This window comes from Bos mutus, chromosome 14, assembly GCF_027580195.1.
Source record: "Bos mutus isolate GX-2022 chromosome 14, NWIPB_WYAK_1.1, whole genome shotgun sequence".
Classification (NCBI taxonomy): Eukaryota; Metazoa; Chordata; class Mammalia; order Artiodactyla; family Bovidae; genus Bos; species Bos mutus.
In genome coordinates, this window is record NC_091630.1 from 896,918 (window position 1) to 916,441 (window position 19,524).

Sequence of the window (19,524 nt, forward strand, 5' to 3'; positions counted from 1 at the left end):
AATGATTACAGTTGCAATATCTGACAGGCTGTGTGAGCTGATGCAATAAAAGTTGAGAATTTTTTTCCTCCTCTAGTGAATCTTATAATTAGCACCCAATCTTCTTTAGTGATTAACAGCCATCTAGATTACTTTGATCTGAATCTTGAGTCCATCATTTTCCTAGCTCTTGTTTTCAGCAAGTTACTTAACCTTATTTTAAAAATGAGAATTATGATGATAACTAACTCATAGAATTATTTAAAGGGGTAGATGAGTAAATGAAGACAGTGAGTGGAACAGTGTCTGGCATATAGGAGGGACTCCGTACATTTTAACAGTTATTTAGAAATGATCAGATCGAGCACAATAGCTTGCAATTGAGAGGCATAACAGGTAGCCTCTGCTAAAAGCTTTTGGCCACCACTATCGTTTAATTCTCCCAGCAGCTCTGTGCAGGAGAGAGTTACCGTAGCAGCCCTGAGACAGAAAGGCCTGTTTGTGGGGCTGGTCCACCCTGGCTTCTGGGAACTGGACTTTTGGAAAGTTCCGTAAGTGACCATCTGATAAGGCACTTTGCTCACCCGGGGCACTGAATTCCGCTGTACCAGCCTGACTAGGTTGTTTGCACACTGTGACTAATGGAGAACACGCGCTTCCCTGCTGAGCGTCTGGAAGGCCGGCAGGAGGCTGCCCAGGCAGGTAAGGTCTATGCCCCTGTGAGCAGCCACCGAGAAAACCTTGCCTTCTGAGTTTCAAGCGGGCTTCCCTGGGCAGAGACGCTCTGCGCCTGCTACTGCACGTCCCCGCTGGAGGCGGGAGGCAGAGCCGAGGACGCTGCCCCAGATTTCTGCAGACAACACCCAGGACGTCTTCTCCCTTTGCTGAGCCTTCTCTGCGTCATCTCACCATAAAAAATCTGAGCCGGAAGTCCTGTCGTGTGTGGAGTCTTTCTAGTACATGTGGGTAGTCCTAGGATTTCAAAAAACAAACCCGAAACTCCAGCCAACCAACCAACCAACCAACACTCTCAAAGGTATTTAACGTGACTCCAGTTTCATAAACTTCACAACCTGCGGAATGGAAGGGCTGAGATGTGGACAGGGTCACACAGTAAGTGAAGGAGTCGGATATAAATGCTGTCTGCTCTCTCCAAAGACCATGTTCATTCCACAGTGTCAGCCAGCCACACCCAATCCCATATGTCCAGGTTGGTGTTCAATCGCTCAGCCGTGTCCGACTCTTTGCGACCCCACGGACTGCAGCATGCCAGGCCTCCCTGTCCATCACCAACTCCCGGAGTTCACTCAGACTCACGTCCATCGAGCCGGTGATGCCATCCAGCCATCTCATCCTCTGTCGTCCCCTCCTCCTCCCGACTTCCATCCATACATCCTGGACCAAGGGAAACTCCTTTCTAAGGCACAACGATTAGTAGCTATTGGTTAGCTATGCAACCTTGGAAAAATATCTTAAAGCTTTGAATTCTAGATTTCTTCACTGTAAGACTATAATAATAATAATAGTAATACCAATATAATAGAACTGCTGTGAGGGTTTAATGAGATTATATATACAATATATGCCACATATGTGAAGCATGTAAATATTAAATACACAATGTATTTATACATTAAAATTTATAAAGTGGTTAGTCCAGTGCCTGGTACGTGGTAAACCTCAATAAATGAAAAAGCTAGATAAATATGTACATACTAATCAACATTCATACAGGTGTATACTTACATACATGTGAACATGCAGGAATATTTATATATACACACATTCATATACATTTGCATGCAAGTTAATTACTCAGCTAACAAATCCTGTCTTGATTATAGAGCACCATTCATAAATCAAGCTGGTCAGGATTTCATAAGAACCACTTTTATCCAGAAATCTTTTGCTCAAAGCCTAAAGGTTGACTTTCTTTAATGTTTAACCAGTGAAACTAATTATTAGCTGAACAATTCAGAGCTTTGCTTAAAACACTCACTGGTATATCATTAACTCTAACATACACATATGTGGTTGTCAAATTTTCATAATTTAAAGTTAGAATCTGTGATCTAGAAATGAACTGCTGGGCTGAGAAACGGGAACTCCCTTGGAAACTCTGACTGCTCTATATAGAGATATTCAATCCTACTAAAACCATGGAAAACAAATCAATAATACCCTATTTTATCCTTTATGTCACAACACTGCAGCATTCACATTTACAGCATTACAGAATTACACTGTAATTGAGGTGTAATTACTGACTCTTTGGAAATCGTTTGGAAACAATCTGTGGCATCCTCTGTCTTCTCTCTGAAGTCGAGGGGTATAGCGTCCGTCAGCAAAGGGTAGCGTAGAAAGCTGGTTTTCTCTAGAACTTGCTATCACCAAGTTTTCTGTCTGAGCAAAAATGACAGTACTAACTCCAACCCAAAGGGGATTTGTTACCAATGGAAGGTCCCAGTCACTCCAATCGATTCTGAGTTCACGCATACTAGCCATAATACCCACTTGGACGTTACTACCCAAGTGGCCTCAGAAAAATAACCTACTGATGCTTTGGCTTCCTTATTTGTTAAATGGAGATAATAAAACTACCTGCCCGACGGTTAATGATACTAATTTGTTCACTTAAAAATGTGTTAAGAGGGTTGATCTCACGTTAGTTGTTCTTACTGTAATAAGATACATTTAGCAGCAACATGGCTTCCCAGGTGGTTCGGTGGTGAAGAACCCGCCTGCAACGCAAGGAGACACAGGAGACATGGGTTTGATCCCTGGGTTGGGAAGATCCCCTGGAGGAGGAAATGGCAACCCACCCCAGTGTTCTTGCCTGGAGAATCCCATGGACAGAGGAGCCTGGCGGGCCCCAGTCCACAGGGTTGCACGGAGTGGACACGGCCAAGCACAAGCAAGAACAGCAGCTACTGGGCTGGCCAAGATGCGCCTTTGGGCTTGTCCACACGACGCAATGAGGAGACCCCAGAGAACTTCTGGGCCAACTTTATAGAATATCTGCCTCAGGACTTCCCCGGGTTGGGCAGATCCCCTGCAGAAGGGAAAGGCTACCCACTCCAGTATTCTGGCCTGGAGAATTCCATGGAGTCGCAAAGAGTCGGACATGACTAAGAGACTTTTAGGGGGCACAGGTTCAATCCCTGGTAGGGGAACTAAGATCCCACATGCCATTTGACACGAAAAAAAAAATTATATATATATATCTGCCTCCAAAAGTTTAAGAGGTTTCAAAAAGTTAATGTGCAAAATCACTAGAAAAGTATCTGGCACACGATATCAATTAAATAAACAAATAAAACACATCGTACGTCTTCGATTGCTCTCGAACCGCTCCTATATCCATTTTCTAATCCCTACAAGACTATAGGCTGCTTAAGGCCAGGGACCACACGACATTTTACAATTCTATTCACCTGTCAAACCTCAATCGACAGCCCAGTCGTAGACACGTTAGACCATCCGTTAAACTGTTGTGAGTGCGATTGTGGCAACGTGAGAAAGGAGAAAACACCCCAAACCCACTGAGAGGCTTGAGTGCCTTTCAAACTAATGCTTCCAGATCAGTGGTTTCCAAGGTATTTGAACCCAATGCACAGTAACAGCTTTTCTGTTCCCAATCACTGCACACATGACCACGGCCATATGTTTATTTATACAGTGTATTTCTAACTGGAATAAACGTTTTGCCAAGCAACCCTTGACATTACTGTATAAAATGTGCTCTGAAATGATGTATTCTAGCGAAATCCAATCCACTGCATCTCAGCCTTTAAAGCGCACTTGAATCACTCGAGATTCTGCTAAAATGTAGAGCTGATTCAGTGGGACTTGGGTAGGAACAGAGATTCTGTTTCTGCCGCATTCCCAGATGACCCTGAGGATCCGTGGACCGTACCTCGAGAGTCCAATCTAGTCTACTGAAAAGAAAATTTTGTTTTTAGTGGTTCTTTTTTTTTTCCACAGGGGAAAGCGCGAACGCAGTCCCCCACTACCACAAATTATGCAGTCGAGTTTCCCACATTTGGGGAAATCGCAGGGGTCAGCATATCCGGAGTGCAATGGATAAGCCTCGCCCTGGGAAAACCACCTTCGTGATCATGGTATCTCCCCTGCCAGGTAAGTATTAGTGGTTCCTTTTTAAAAAAATTTTATTCAAGTACAGTTGATTTACAATGGTCCATTAATTTCTGCTATAAAGTGACTTAGTTATACACACATTCTTTTTCATATTCTTTTCCATTAAGGTTTATCACAGGATATTAAATACAGTTCCCTGCGCTAAAATTTTTCTTAATATTTTAATTTAAATATTTTAAATATTTAAACCCACTGAAGCAAAAGTCATTCAGTCATGTCCAACTGTTTTTGACCCCATGAATTATACAGGCCATGGAATTCTCCAGGCCACAATACTGGAGTGGGCAGCCTTTCCCTTCTCCGGGGGATCTTCCCAACCCAGGGATTGAACTCAGGTCTCCTGCATTGCAGGCAGATTCTTTACCAACTGAGCCATCAGGGAAGCCCTTTTAAACCCACTAAAGGGTTACAATCTGCAGTTTGTAAAACACTGCTCCAAATAATTTCAAAAGTTTCTTTCATCTCTATAATTTCACTGTTTTCTCCCTAACCCTGGGACAGAAATTCTAGGCCTGTGCAGAAGTGTGGGGAGGGGAGTTTATAGCAAGAATGATACAGGTATCACCTTTCCTACTGACTCCTAGGCCGAAATGCTTATCTAGCTCCAGCCCTTTATTCGCTGTTCCAAGCCTACAGTCATGCAGCTGTATCAATAAATTGATTGAGGGACCTCCCTGGTGGTCGGTGGTCCAGGGGTGAAGGATTGCCTTGCAGCGCAGGGAACCAAGCTCCCACAGCCGCAGAGCAGTGAAGCCCGCATGCTCCGGAGCCTGGGGCCACAACTAGCGAGTCCGTGCACCGCAACGAAGGATCCCACAGGCCGAAACTAAGACCGACACAGCCAGACAAATGAACAAATAAATGAAAATGTTCCACAAAGGAAATGAACTGGTTGAGCATTTACTAAGAGCAGAGCACTGAACCAAGCACTTTACATCTGCCCGTTTACTCCACAAGCACCTCATGCAAGTATGCCCATTTTACAGATGGGAGAAGGCAAGCAGCTGGTAACGGGTGGCGCTGGGATTCCAGAGCCTGTGTTCCCGTGGGGCCAGCCTCATAAGAACTGAGGGGGCTCAGTGATCCCTGCTTCCGGCAGTCACACCCTTACACGTCCTCTCTCATACCGAATGGGACTGACCTGCCAACCAATAGAGTGGTGAAGAAATGACCGTGTGACTCCAAGCTCTGCTAAAGCCATCGTGGCTTCCGTCTCACATTCTCTTGGATCACGCCCTTTGGAAGAGGCCTGGTTGCCATGTCATGAGAATTCTCAAGCAGTTTTATGAAGAAGTCTATAGAGCAATGGACAGACGCTTCCTGCCAACAGCCAGCATTGACTTGGTGGACATCCAAGCGAGCCACTGTGAAGGAGACCCTCTGGACCGTCAGGGCTTCTGATGACTGTCACCCTGGACAACGTCTCGACTCTAACTCTTGGTAAGAGACCACCGAGCCAAACCACCTGCTATGCCTCTCCAGACCGCCCACCCACAGAAACTGTACCAGATAATAAACACTATTATTTTATAGCATTAAGTTTTAGAGAACTCCTTACACCGCAATAGGTAACTAATATGATTCTTCAATAATATGCTATGAATATATTGCATTATTATGATTCAGCCCTTAAAAAAGGGAAACTTGATGAAGGCCTTTTGGGTGCTTCTTCAGCGTGGCAGCTTGAACCACGGTTCAGCAAATCTTCATTCTTCCATTTCGACTAACTTTGTGAGGGCCATCTACTTCCCATCCAGACTTGACCAAATGACCAGCTGTAGCCAGTAGGATGTGAACCTGTGACGTTCAATTTCACCCAAGCAGAAATTTTTGGAGACACTGCAAGAATCTGCCTGCCTGCTGGAGCTTCTGGCCTCATCCATCAAAACAATATATTAAAAAAAAAAAAAAACCCACAATATATTCCAGAGAGCGGACGCTCCTTTGGTCTGAGTCCCAGAATGAGAAGGCATGAAACGTGAACTTGACCCCCAGCTTAGAGGCAGCTAGGCTGAGCGCAGGCAGACGCCCAGCTGCTCAGAGAGCCGCGAGAGAGAACGCGCGTCTGATGCGGAGCACGGGTCGGGGCTCAGGGAGGGCGGGCTCACCGTGCTGTATGATGCCGTGCTCCAGCAGCCGCTGGCAGAGCTGCTCCGCCTCCTCCCGCGCCGTGGCCTCCCCCTCCTGCACCAGCCAGTCCAGGAACTCGGACGCCATGAAGGTGCGCTCGTACTTGACTCCCTCCTCCTCCCGGGGCTGCAGGAGCGTGTTCTCAGGGCTCATCAACCTGGCGGAGGAGAGGAAAGGAAATAAGGCAGCCTGCACGCACCAGTGGGGAGAGGGGAGATGGGAGGAGGGCGTAAGAGGCACAGACTACCACGTGTGAAATGAACAAGCTACAAGGAGATGTGGTCCTGCGAGGGGAATATGGCCAATATTTCATAACAACTTTAATACAGTATGAAAGTGAAGTGAAGTCGCTCAGTCGTGTCCTACTCTTTGTGACCCCACGGACTGTAGCCCGCCAGGCTCCTCAGTCCATGGGATTCTCCAGGCGAGAACACTGGAGTGGGGTGCCCTTTACTTCTCCAGAGGATCTTCCTGACCCAGGGACTGAATCTGCGTCTTCTGCATTGCAGGTGGATTCTTTACTGGCTGAGCCACCAGGGAAGCCCCAGCAGAGAATAATCTATGAAAATTTGGAATCACTATGGTGTATACCTAAAACTAATATAATATTGTAAATCAACTACACTTCAATTTAAAAAAGAAAAAGAAACCTACACAAAAGGAAAATCACTCAACTGAAATCCCACATCGCAGGCCTCCATGAAGCATCCCAGCGAGGCTCTCAGACAGACAGACGTGGCTGCCGTGTGCTGCCCCAAATGCAGCTGTCAAGACAAGGAGCTGCTTCCGAAGGGAACGAGGGCATCTTTTCCAGGTGACTGGTAAGAACGCTGAAAGTGCAATCCCAAACTCGAGCTTTACAGACTGCAGTCTGTGTGTGTGTGTGGTCAGCCGCTCAGCCGTGTCTGACTCTTTGTGACCCCATGGACTGTAGCCTGCCAGGCTCCTCTGTCCATGGGATTTTCCAGGCAAGAATATTGGGGAGGCTTCCATTTCCTTCTCCAGGGAACATCCTGACCCAGGGGTTGAACCCGCATCTCCTGAGTCTCCAGTAATGACTGGTGAATCCTTTACCTCTGTGCTCCCTGGGAAGCTCGGTATTCAACTTAGCCTTCTTGAAAGGGAGTTACTAACCAAATTTCATCCTTTCTAAAAAAAGTTTCATATTTCTTTCCTAGGGGCATGATTCCTTTTCCTAAATCTTTGGATTACCTGCTATGGACTTAATGCTTGTCTCTTCCCAAATTTCATATATATTGAAACACTAATGACATATGTGGTACAATTTAGAGATGGGGATTCGGGGACGCGATTATTTCATGAGTAGGGAGCTCTGTCAGGAAGAAATTTTCCTATACCCTTGTAGGTTCTTCTGGCTGGTCTATGAATTAAACTGCCATGAGACGGATCAACAGGACAAAGTTATACAAAAGTTAAGTAACACGTATCAGGGGAGAGACACAGGGAAACTGAGTAACTCACCCAAACAGGCAAAACCCTGACCTTAAACAGCACCAAAGTCACAAGAGGGCGTTGGGGGTAGTGGCTGAGGACTTCAAAGAGGAAGAAAGGGAATCAGACGAGGACAAAAAAGCACCGTTGGTAAACAAATGTTTGCTGTGGCACGCAGAGACAACGGGACACAGCGGAGTCTGAACAGACTTCCTTAGGTGCCTCCCTGTCTGCGCACGTAGCTCAGACTCGGGTTATCTGCGTTGATCGCTCCTTTCCTGCAAGTCCTCCGTCTACATTGTTTTAGGTCAAAGGTCAAATTTTCCTCTGGAGTCCTGGGCTCTGATTGTTTTTAGCTCAAAATAATCCACGTACCAAAGAAATATTTTGGGGTGGCAAAATGTGTTCCCCTGCAGGCCCATGCTGCGATTACTGTTTCTACGAGAAGGGACCGCTGCGTCTTCCTCTCTGTGAGGACATGGTGAGAAGACTCTGCACAAAGAGGTGTCTCAGCGCGTGCCAGGCAGGCCGGCACTTTGGCCTTGACCTTCCCAGGCTCCCGACAGTGAGGAACGGTCTTTATTATTTAAGCCATCCAGTCGAGAGCGTTTTTTGCTAACGCGGCCTGAACTGAGGTAGTGACCTGAGTGACTCCTTTAGGGCTCCCTCACCCAACAGCATGGCTCATCCCCCTTGCTTAAGCTCTCCTCACTCCCGGGTTCTGTCTTTGCTCCACTTGCAGACAGCCCCCTGGGCACAGGCTTCACCCGCATCCGCATGAGGGTGCCCCGTGAGTACCTCCTCCGGCTGACTCTAACAGCATCAGAGGCTGTGAGCGCTGTCCCCTCAGGGTCTGAGCCCCGGCAAGGAACCAAACTCCACAGGCCACAAATGATATGCAAGGCAGCCACAGGAGTGAACAGTTTTAAAAATTAAAAAATAAAAAAGTTAAAATTCACATCCGATAGTGTCCTGACCCTGCAGAAGATACAATGCCATGGCTTCTTACTGATTTAGGGTAGAGACTGAAACCCTTTCTACAGCCTAATGCATGCAGGACCCTGACCCGCCCCTGTGGAACAGTCTCACCTCTGACCCAGCGTCCAGGGGGCTGGCCTTCTTTCAGTCCAAACATTCTGCTGTTGTTCAGTCATTATGTTGAGTCCAACTCTTTGTGACCCCACGGACTGCAGCACACCAGGCCTCCCTGTCCATCACCATCTCCCAGAGTCTACTCAGACTCACGTCCATCGAGTCAATGATGCCATCCAACCATCTCATCTTCTGTCATCCCCTTCTCCTCCCACCTTCAATCTTTCCCAGCATCAGGGTCTTTTCAAATGAGTTGGCTCTTCGCATCAGGTGGCCAAAGTATTGGAGTTTCAGCTTCAGCATCAGCTCTTCTAATGAACACCCAGGACTGATCTTCTTTAGGATGGACTGGCTGGATCTCCTTGCAGTCCAAGGAACTCTCAAGAGTCTTCTCCAATACCACAGTTCAAAAGCATCAATTCTCATGCACTCAGCTTTCTTTACAGTCCAGCTCTCACATCCATACATGACCACTGGAAAAACCATAGCCTTGACTAGATGGACTTTTGTTGGCAAAGTAATGTCTCTGCTTTTTAATATGTTGTCTAGGTTGGTCATAGCTTTTCTTCCAAGGAGCAAGCATCTTTTAATTTCATGACTGCAATCACCATCTGCAATGATTTTGGAGCCCAAGAAAACAAAGTTTGTCACTGTTTCCATTATTTCTCCATCTACTTGCCATGATCTTAGTTTTCTAAATGTTGAGTTTTAAGCCAACCTTTTCACTCTCCTCTTTCACTTTCATCAAGAGGCTGTTTAGTTCTTCTTCGCTTTCTGTCATAAGGGTGGTGTCATCTGCGTATCTGAAGTTATTGGTACTTCTCCCAGCAATCTTGATTCCAGCTTGTGCTTCATCCAGCCTGGCATTTCACATGATGTACTCTGCATATAAGTTAAGTAAGCAGGGTGACAATATACAGCCTTGATGTACTCCTTTCCCAATTTGGAAACATTCCATTGTTCCACATCCAGTTCTAACTGTTGCTTCTTGACCTGCATTCAGATTTCTCAGGAGGCAGGTAAGGTGGTCTGGTATGCCCATCTCTTGAAGAATTCTCCACAGTTTGTTGTGATCCACACAGTCAAAGGCTTTGGCATAGTCAATAAAGCAGAAATAGATGTTTTTCTGGAACTCTCTTGCTTTTTCCATGATCAAGCAGATGTTGGCAATTTGATCTCTGGTTCCTCTGTCTTTTCTAAATCCAGCTTGAACATCTGGAAGTTCATGGTTCACATACTGTTGAAGTCTGGCTCGGAGAATTTTGAGCATTACTTGGCTAGCGTGTGAGATGAGTACAATTGTGTGGTAGTTTGAGCATTCTTTGGCATTGCCTTTCTTTGGGATTGGAATGAAAACTGACCTTTTTCCAGTCCTGTGGCCACTGCTGAGTTTTCCAGATTTGCTGGCATATTGAGTGCAGCACTTTCACAGCATCATCTTTTAGGATTTGAAATAGCTCAGCTGGAATTCCATCACCTCCACTAGCTTTGTTCATAGTGATGCTTTCTAAGGCCCACTTGACTTCACATTCCAGGATGTCTGGCTGTAGGTGAGTGATCACACCATTGTGGTTATCTGGGTCATGCAAATCTTTTTTGTATAGTTCTTCTGGGTATTCTTGCCACCTTTTCTTAATATCTTCGGCTTCTATTAGGTCCATACCATTTCTGTCCTTTATTGTGCCCACCTTTCCATGAAATGTTCCCTTGGTATCTTGAATTTTCTTGAAGAGATCTCTAGTCTTTTCCATTCTATTGTTTTCCTCTATTTCTTTGCACTGATCACTGAGGAAGGCTTTCTTATCTCTCCTTGCTATTCTTCGGAACTCTGCATTCAGATGCTTATATCTTTCCTTTTCTCCTTTGCCTTTAGCTTCTCTTCTTTTCACAGCTAGTTCTAAGGCCTCCTCAGACAACCATTTTGCCTTTCTGCATTTCTTTTTCTTGGGGATGGTCTTGATCCCTGCCTCCTGTACGATGTCACAAACCTCTGTCCGTAGTTCTTCAGGCACTCTGTTTATCAGGTCTGATCCCTTGAATCTGTTTGTCACTTCCACTGTATAATCTTCTCAAACTAACAATGATATACACAGCACAAAACGCATCATTTCACTCTAGGGCGGGAGGAAATCTTAGAGATCGGTGTAAGATAATTCCCTCCTCATCCATGAGAAAAATGTAATTCTCATCCGAATGAGAGACACTGAACGACAGCATTCACGGCTCAGGGTCATGCAAATGAGCACTTAATCGATGTTTATAAACCATATCATTGGCGGGCAACTGACCCTGCATATCTGGATGTGCACTCATACGATGGTCACTTTCAAAGCTTTCAGACTTAGAGCCCAGTCCTGCTGTGGCAAGAACACAGGACCAGGAATCTGAAGATTTAAGTTTATTTAGAATGGTCACGTGGTAAATGTGAGATGAAAAGCAAGTCACTTTTTTCTTTTTTAATCTTCCTTTCTCTCGAGAGTGTAATGATAGCTTCACCCATCTGTTGTGAGAACCACATCTGAGTGTGAGTAAAACAATTTAACAATACAAAAGACAACGTATGCACAGAGTGTTACGCTTAACTAGTCATGGTGCCTTCCTCAGGGAATGAAGAATTTGCACCAGCAGTGCTGGGGACTCCTCTGAGTCATCGCCTCTCTTCCCAGAACCTTCAGAGTTCTACTGGACTCCATGAGAGGGCCACAGCTTTAGGAAGTAAGAGAACGGGACTCAGACACAGCTCTGCCACAAGCTAATGACATGGGTTTCTTTCTTTTTTTTTTAACTGCACCAGTGTCCCCAAACTCATAATAAATGAGGAAAATAATACACGTGCTATTGTCTTCACTGGATTGCTGTCATTAAAAATTTCTGTTAAAAAAAAGTTCTAAGTACACAGTGTATGCATTTATATTTAAGAGTTCAGTTCAGTCGCTCAGTCGTGTCTGATTCTTTGCGACCCCATGAACCGCACCACGCCAGGCCTCCCTGTCCATCATCAACTCCCAGAGTTTACCCAAACTCATGTCCATAGAGTGGGTGATGCCATCCAACTATCTCATCCTCTGTCGTCCCCTTCTCCTCCTGCCCCCAATGCCTCCCAGCATCACGGTCTTTTCCAGTGAGTCAACTCTTTGCATCAAGTTGCCAAAGTATTGGAGTTTCAGCTTCCGCATCAGTCCTTCCAATGAACACCCAGGACTGATCTCCTTTAGGATGGACTGGTTGGATCTCCTTGCAGTCCAAGGGACTCTCAAGAGTCTTCTCCAACACCACAGTTCAAAACCATCAATTCTTTGGCACTCAGCTTTCTTCACAGTCCAACTCTCACATCCATACGTGACCGCAGGAAAAACCATAGCCTTGACTAGATGCGCCTTTGTCTGCAAAGCAATGTCTCTGCTTTTCAATATGCTGTAAGAATAGATACCATACTGGATCTTAGCCAGAAGGCAATGAAGCAATCACGAGTATTTATACAAGCTGTTGGGCCTCCCGGGGGTGCTCGTGGCAAACAACCCGCCTGCCAATGCAAGAGAGATGAGACCTGGGCTCAAGCCCTGGTTGGGAAGGACCTGGGAGGAGGGCGTGGCAGTACACTGCAGTGCTCTTGCCTGGCGAACGCCAAGGACAGAGGAGCCTGGCGGGCTACGGTCCATAGGGTCACAGAGATTGCAGCATGACCGAAGCAACTGAGCACTCACACACATAAAGTGTACTAGCATATAACGGAACTCATTAAAAACCTTATTAAGAAGGCCTTTTTAAAAAATCTTATTGGCAGAGACTAATCAGGGTTAATTTAGGATCAGTACATACTACTATACACAAACAAGGAGAGGACGAGGACCTACGGGTAGCACAGGGAAGTGCACGCAACGTCGTGTGATGACCACACTGGAAAGGAGACCGGAGAAGAGCGTGTATGCAGGCACAACCGAATCACTTTGTTGTTGACTTGAAGCCAACAGAACATTGCAAATTATCTTCAAGAAAAATTACAATACTAATTTGCAGTAACTACAAGATAACACTGTAATCACACTTCAATAAAAAAATAAAATTTGCAGAAAAGAATATTATCTAGATATCTTCCCAAGTCAACCCTCTTCAGTATTTCAATCCAGCCTAGAAATAGCTATGAGGTTGCTCTCAGAGGGCGAGAGCAGCTGAGCACATATGAGCCGTAAGAATCGTGTTTCATACAATGCTGGAGTGGGCTGCCGTGTCCTTCTGCAGGGCATCTTCCCCACCCAGGGATCCCACTTGGGTCTTCTGCATTGCGGGCAGACTCACTACCATCTGAGCCACCAGGGAATCCCATAATCATGACCAGGCCCTTCTTAGAGGAAGGGACAACCGCCACATACAATCAACACGAGGGGCAGAATCCTGAAGACACTTCACAGGAGACGGCCACGACAGCTCCTCGCATCAAGAGGCTGAGTCTACTGCCCCTTCCCTTGACCCTGGGCTGCCTTTGTGAGCAGCACTAGATGAAGCAGAAGCAGCATTACTGTCTTCCAAGGCAAGGCTTTCGGAGGCCGTGCAACGTGCACTTTCACCCCTCGGAATGCCACACTGAGGCTGCCGGGTAAGGAAGCAGGTGCAGCCTACTGGCGGTGGAGAGCCCACAAGGCCCGGGCAGCAGCCAGCATCTCTTCAGACGTGAGGAGGAGGCCGCCCTGGGTATTCCAGCTCAGCTGATCCCCCAAAAACGAACGAGCCCGGAGGGACACCAGCATAGCAATGGCCCTAAGACCCACAGAATCAGAAGAAATGACACATCACCTGTTGTTTCAAACCACTCGGTTAGAAGGTGATCTGTTTTGTCAGCATAGATAACTAGAATATATTCCTATCAATGCTGTTTAGTTGCTGCTTAGACGCTAAGTTGTGTCCGAGCCTTTTGCAACCCCAAACTGTCGCCTGCCAGGCTCCTCTGTCCGTGGGATTTTCCAGCCACACATACGAGAGTGGGTTTCCATTTCCTTCTCCAGGGGATTTTGCCCACCCAGGGATCAAAGCCACGTTTCCTGCATTGCAGGCAGACTCTTTACCACTGAGCCACCTCCTATCAGGGGTAATGGCAAAAACGATGTGAAACCCACAAAGAGAGACGTGTCACATGAGTTGGAGAGTCATGAAAGGGCAGTGAATGATCCCAGAAGGTCCTGGAAATAAACTGCAGAAGTTCCGCCACACGGCGTTAGACCCGGGAGCCCGCATCGGTAATGGGAGTCTGGAAAACAAAGCGCCGAGGTAAAGCGTAGCGTGATTCCTTCTGTTTCTTTGGCCCCAAATGAGGAAGAGCGAAGAGGAGGAACTAGCCTCCTTGGTTTCCCAGTTTCAGACTTTATTCCTCTAGGAAATCTCCCGTCCCACAAATCTGGACCAGGTGCCACTTTTAAGGGCTCCCTGCAAGGCCTTCTCAGCTCCCTGCGGGCACGACCAGCTAACTTAACTAGGAGCTTTTTGAGACCAGGCTCCTTGTCTCTGGGTGGACAGCCGGTTCCTAGTACCACAGGTCCTAAGAAGTGTTTGCTGGATGAATACATGAAACTCATTTCTCTGCATGCCCCTGCGACAGATCATTGCCCGGGAGTATGTAACAGTCGGCCCCCTCAGACCTCCCTGGCTGCCCAGGGAACTGGACTCCATCCTTCCACTGCAGGGGGCGTGGGTTCGACCCCTGATTCAGGAACCAAGACCCCTCACACCACAGGGCAGCCAAAAAAGTGGGGGGGAAGCTACCCTTAGAATGGCCCCATGTGGAGACGCAGTGAGTCAGAAGTTCCTTCCTGACTGACACCCTCCATTTAACATACAGACACGGACGCCCAGCCTTCACCTGCTCTCCAACCACACCATCCCTTCCAGCTCAGCAACTTTGCTTTCGGGGTGTGGCGAGGACAGCTGGACAGGGGGTTGTCTGGGTCACTTCATATAACCAGAGACACAACCTGCCAGCCCTCCAGGGCTCCTGCTGAGTAGCTGGTGGCCGCTGGACAAATGGCTGGTGAGCTGCCGCTGCCAACGTGAGCTTCAGCAAAGAGACCAGTTGGCAAGCCTTCCTGGCTGGGCTCACCTGCTATTTAAAACATGCCCCGCAACCCTGAAGGTCTTCTGACTTCACTTCCCCTTAGAATCAAGTGCTATTCCTGCCTAGATTCTTCTCTTTACCACAAAGCCTTGCTGGGGATTTGATTTTAGTATCAACATGTAGTCATGGTGTTAAAACAATAATTTGACTCACTACTTGGTCCAGCGATCTCTCGCTATGCAACAAGCTTCCCCAAAGCTTGGTGACTTAAAACCACCACTTATGGGAAGGTAAACTGGTGTAGTCAGTATGGAAAACAGTGTGGGAGTTCCTCAAAAAACTAAAAATATAGTTGCCATGAAAGTGAAAGCCACTCAGTCGTGTCTGACTCTGCGACCCCATGGACTATACAGTCCACAGAATTCTCCAGGCCAGAATACTGGAGTGGGTAGCCTTTCCCTTCTCCAGGGGATCTTCCCAATCCAGGGATCAAACCCAGGTCTCCCGTGTTACAGGCAGATTCTTTACCAGCTGAGACACCAGAGAAGCCATTAAGATTCAGCAATCCCACTCCTGGGCATACATCCACACAAAATTCTAATTCAAAAAGATACATGCATCCCACATTCACAGAAGCACTATTTACAATAACCAACACTTGGATAGAACCTAAATGTCCACTGACAGATGAATAGACACAGAAGATATGGTACATATATACAATGGAATACTACTCAGCCATAAAAAAGAATGGAGTAACATCTGAAGCAACATGGTCAGACTTAGAGATTATCAAACTAAGCGAAGAAAGTCAGAAAGAGAAAGACAAATACCATATGATATCCTTATACGAAGACTCTATGACACAAAGGAACTTATTTGTGAAATAGAAACGGACTCACAGAGACAGAAGAGACTCGCGGGTGTCAAGGAGGAAGGTGTGTGGAAGGCACAGACTGGGACTTGAGGGTCAGCAGATACAGATACGCAGCACACACACCTGTATGTGAATACACACACGTATACACACACACACACACACACACACACACACACACTAGTATGTATGTATATGTATAACCAAACCACTCTGCTGGATGCCAGACAGTAACACAACACTGCAAATCAACTACACTTCAATAAAATGATTTTTTAAGAAACCAGCACTTAATCGTATCTTAGAGCTCCGTGGATTGCTTGGGGCTCAGCTGGGCAGTTCTTCCGTCAGTCCTGGTTGGGATCAGTAGTGCAAATACATGCAGACGTGGCTCGGGCTGGATGCCTGGCCCTGGGTGCTCCTCGGTCAACACAGCCTCTCCCATGAGATGCCCTGGACACTGAGACGCAGAGCTCAAGAGGAAGGAAGCAGATGCTGCCAGAAATTTTATTTACACTTTCATTAACACATGCAGATCAGATCAGATCAGTCGCTCAGTCGTGTCCGACTCTTTGCGACCCTTTGAATCGCAGCACGCCAGGCCTCCCTGTCCATCACCAACTCCCGGAGTTCACTCAGACTCACGTCCATCGAGTCGGTGATGCCATCCAGCCATCTCATCCTCTGTCATCCCCTTCTCCTCTTGCCCCCAATCCCTCCCAGCATCAGAGTCTTTTACAATGAGTCAACTCTTCGCATGAGCTGGCCAAAGTACTGGAGTTTTCAGCTTTAGCATCATTCCTTCCAAAGAAATCCCAGGGCTGATCTCCTTCAGAATGGACTGGTTGGATCTCCTTGCAGTCCAAGGGACTCTCAAGAGTCTTCTCCAACACCACTGTTCAAAAGCAGCAATTCTTCGGCACTCAGCCTTCTTCACAGTCCGACTCTCACATCCATACATGACCACAGGAAAAACCATAGCCTTGACTAGACAAAACTTTTTTGGCAAAGTAATGTCTCTGCTTTTGAATATAGAAATAAGGTCCAATACTGTAAAGAGCAATATTGCATAGGAACCTGTAATGTCAGGTCCATGAATCAAGGCAAATTGGAAGTGGTCAAACAAGAGCTGGCAAGAGTGAATGTCGACATTCTAGGAATCAGCGAACTCAAATTGGACTGGAATGGGTGAATTTAACTCAGATGACCATTATGTCTTCTACTGCAGGCAGGAATCCCTCAGAAGAAATGGAGTAGCCATCATGGTCAACAAAAGAGTCCGAAATGCAGTACTTGGATGCAATCTCAAAAATGACAGAATGATCTCTGTTCGTTTCCAAGGCAAACCATTCACTATCACAGTAATCCAAGTCTATGCCCCAACCAGTAACGCTGAAGAAGTGGAAGTTGAATGGTTCTATGAAGACCTACAAGACCTTTTAGAACTAACACCCAAAAAAGATGTCCTTTTCATTATAGGGGACTGGAATGCAAAAGTAGGAAGTCAAGAAACACCTGGAGTAACAGGCAAATTTGGCCTTGGAATACGGAATGAAGCAGAGCAAAGACTAATAGAGTTTTGCCAAGAAAATGCACTGGTCATAACAAACACCCTCTCCCAAAAACACAAGAGAAGACTCTATACATGGACATCACCAGATGGTCAACACCGAAATCAGATTGATTATATTCTTTGCAGCCAAAGATGGAGAGGCTCTATACAGTCAGCAAAAACAAGACCAGGAGCTGACTGTGGCTCAGACCATGAATTCCTTATTGCCAAATTCAGACTTAAATTGAAGAAAGTAGGGAAAACCACTAGACCATTCAGGTATGACCTAAATCAAATCCCTTATAATTACACAGTGGACGTGAGAAATAGATATAAGGGCCTAGATCTGATACATAGAGTGCCTGATGAACTATGGAATGAGGTTCATGACATTGTACAGGAGACAGGGATCAAGACCATCCCCATGGAAAAGAAATGCAAAAAAGCAAAATGGCTGTCTGGGGAGGCCTTACAAATAGCTGTGAAAAGAAGAGAAGCAAAAAGCAAAGGAAAAAAGGAAAGATATAAACATCTGAAGGCAGAGTTCCAAAGAATAGCAAGAAGGGATAAGAAAGCCTTCTTCAGCAATCAATGCAAAGAAATAGAGGAAAACAACAGAATGGGAAAGACTAGGGATCTCTTCAAGAAAATCAGAGATACCAAAGGAACATTTCATGCAAAGATGGGCTCGATAAAGGGCAGAAATGGTATGGACCTAACAGAAGCAGAAGATACTAAGAAAAGGTGGCAAGAATACACAGAAGAACTGTACAAAGAAGATCTTCACGACCCAGATAATCACGATGGTGTGATCACTGACCTAGAGCCAGACATCCTGGAATGTGAAGTCAAGTGGGCCTTAGAAAGCATCACTATGAACAAAGCTAGTGGAGGTGATGGAATTCCAGTTGAGCTATTCCAAATCCTGAAAGATGATGCTGTGAAAGTGCTGCACTCAATATGCCAGCAAATCTGGAACACTCAGCAGTGGCCACAGGACTGGAAAAGGTCAGTTTTCATTCCAATCCCAAAGAAAGGCAATGCCAAAGATGCTCAAACTACCACACAATTGCACTCATCTCACACGCTAGTAAAGTCATGCTCAAAATTCTCCAAGCCAGGCTTCAGCAATATGTGAACCGTGAATTTCCTGATGTTCAAGCTGGTTTTAGAAAAGGCAGAGGAACCAGAGATCAAATTGCCAACATCCGCTGGATCATGGAAAAAGCAAGAGAGTTCCAGAAAAACATCTATTTCTGCTTTATTGACTATGCGAAAGCCTTTGACTGTGTGGATCACAATAAACTGGAAAATTCTGAAAGAGATGGGAATACCAGACCACCTGATCTGCCTCTTGAGAAATTTGTATGCAGGTCAGGAAGCAACAGTTAGAACTGGACATGGAACAACAGACTGGTTCGAAATAGGAAAAGGAGTACATCAAGGCTGTATATTGTCACCCTGTTTATTTAACTTATATGCAGAGTACATTAACACATTAAGACATAAATAATAATGAGAGAATATTATTAATATATTGGGTTGGCCAAAAATTTTGTTTAGGTTTTTTTGTAAGATGTTACAGAATATAATCCACTTGCCAGACAGCTAACCCATTCAACATGCAAAATGCAATGGTTTTCAGTCTATACATCGAGGTGCACATCCATCACTACAATCCATATGAAAATACTTTATCACCCAAAGGAAGCACTGTACTCTCAGCAGTCATCCCCCACGTCTCCATTCCCCCATCCCAGGCAAGCATGAATCTACCTACCGCCTATCTATGAATTTGCCTCTTACAGGCTGTTCAAATAGAAAGAACTACCCAGTACATGGTCCCGAGGGGCTGGCTTCTTTCGTCTTCAACAACGGTCACCACACTGGAGCATTAGTGTCTCATTCACCGTCAGAGAGGGCGCCATCGTGTGGACATGCCATACTGCGTTTATCCACTCATCAGCCAAGAGACGGCTGGGTTATTTCTACTCTGGCTTATTATCAATGGTATTGCTTTGAAAATTCATATACAGGTTTTTATGTGGACATACGTTTTCTTTTCTCTTGAATATACACCAAGAAGCAGAATCGTTGGGTCATATAATAACTCTTCTTAATCTTTTGTGAAAATGCCAGACATTTTCCAAAATGGCTGTGCCACTCTGCACTCCCAGCAGTGAAGTGTGACAGCTCTAACTTCTCCACGTCCTCTCCAGAGTTTGCCATCTGTTCTTCATT

General features: G+C 45.9%; 1 protein-coding gene and 1 non-coding gene across 6 annotated transcripts in view; both read right to left on the bottom strand.

The window, feature by feature from the left end:
* DEPTOR (DEP domain containing MTOR interacting protein) overlaps positions 1-19,524 on the bottom strand; it is a 163,155-nt gene that overhangs the window by 79,115 nt on the left and 64,516 nt on the right. For all 5 annotated transcript variants that reach the window (XM_070382867.1, XM_070382866.1, XM_070382864.1 and 2 more), the window contains exon 4: positions 6,246-6,424. In XM_070382867.1, the coding sequence (XP_070238968.1) occupies positions 6,246-6,424 (179 nt within the window). The remainder of the gene's footprint in view (positions 1-6,245; positions 6,425-19,524) is intronic.
* Positions 3,961-4,124, bottom strand: LOC138990808 (U1 spliceosomal RNA). The gene has a single exon (XR_011466924.1). It is a non-coding gene; the product is annotated as a U1 spliceosomal RNA (small nuclear RNA).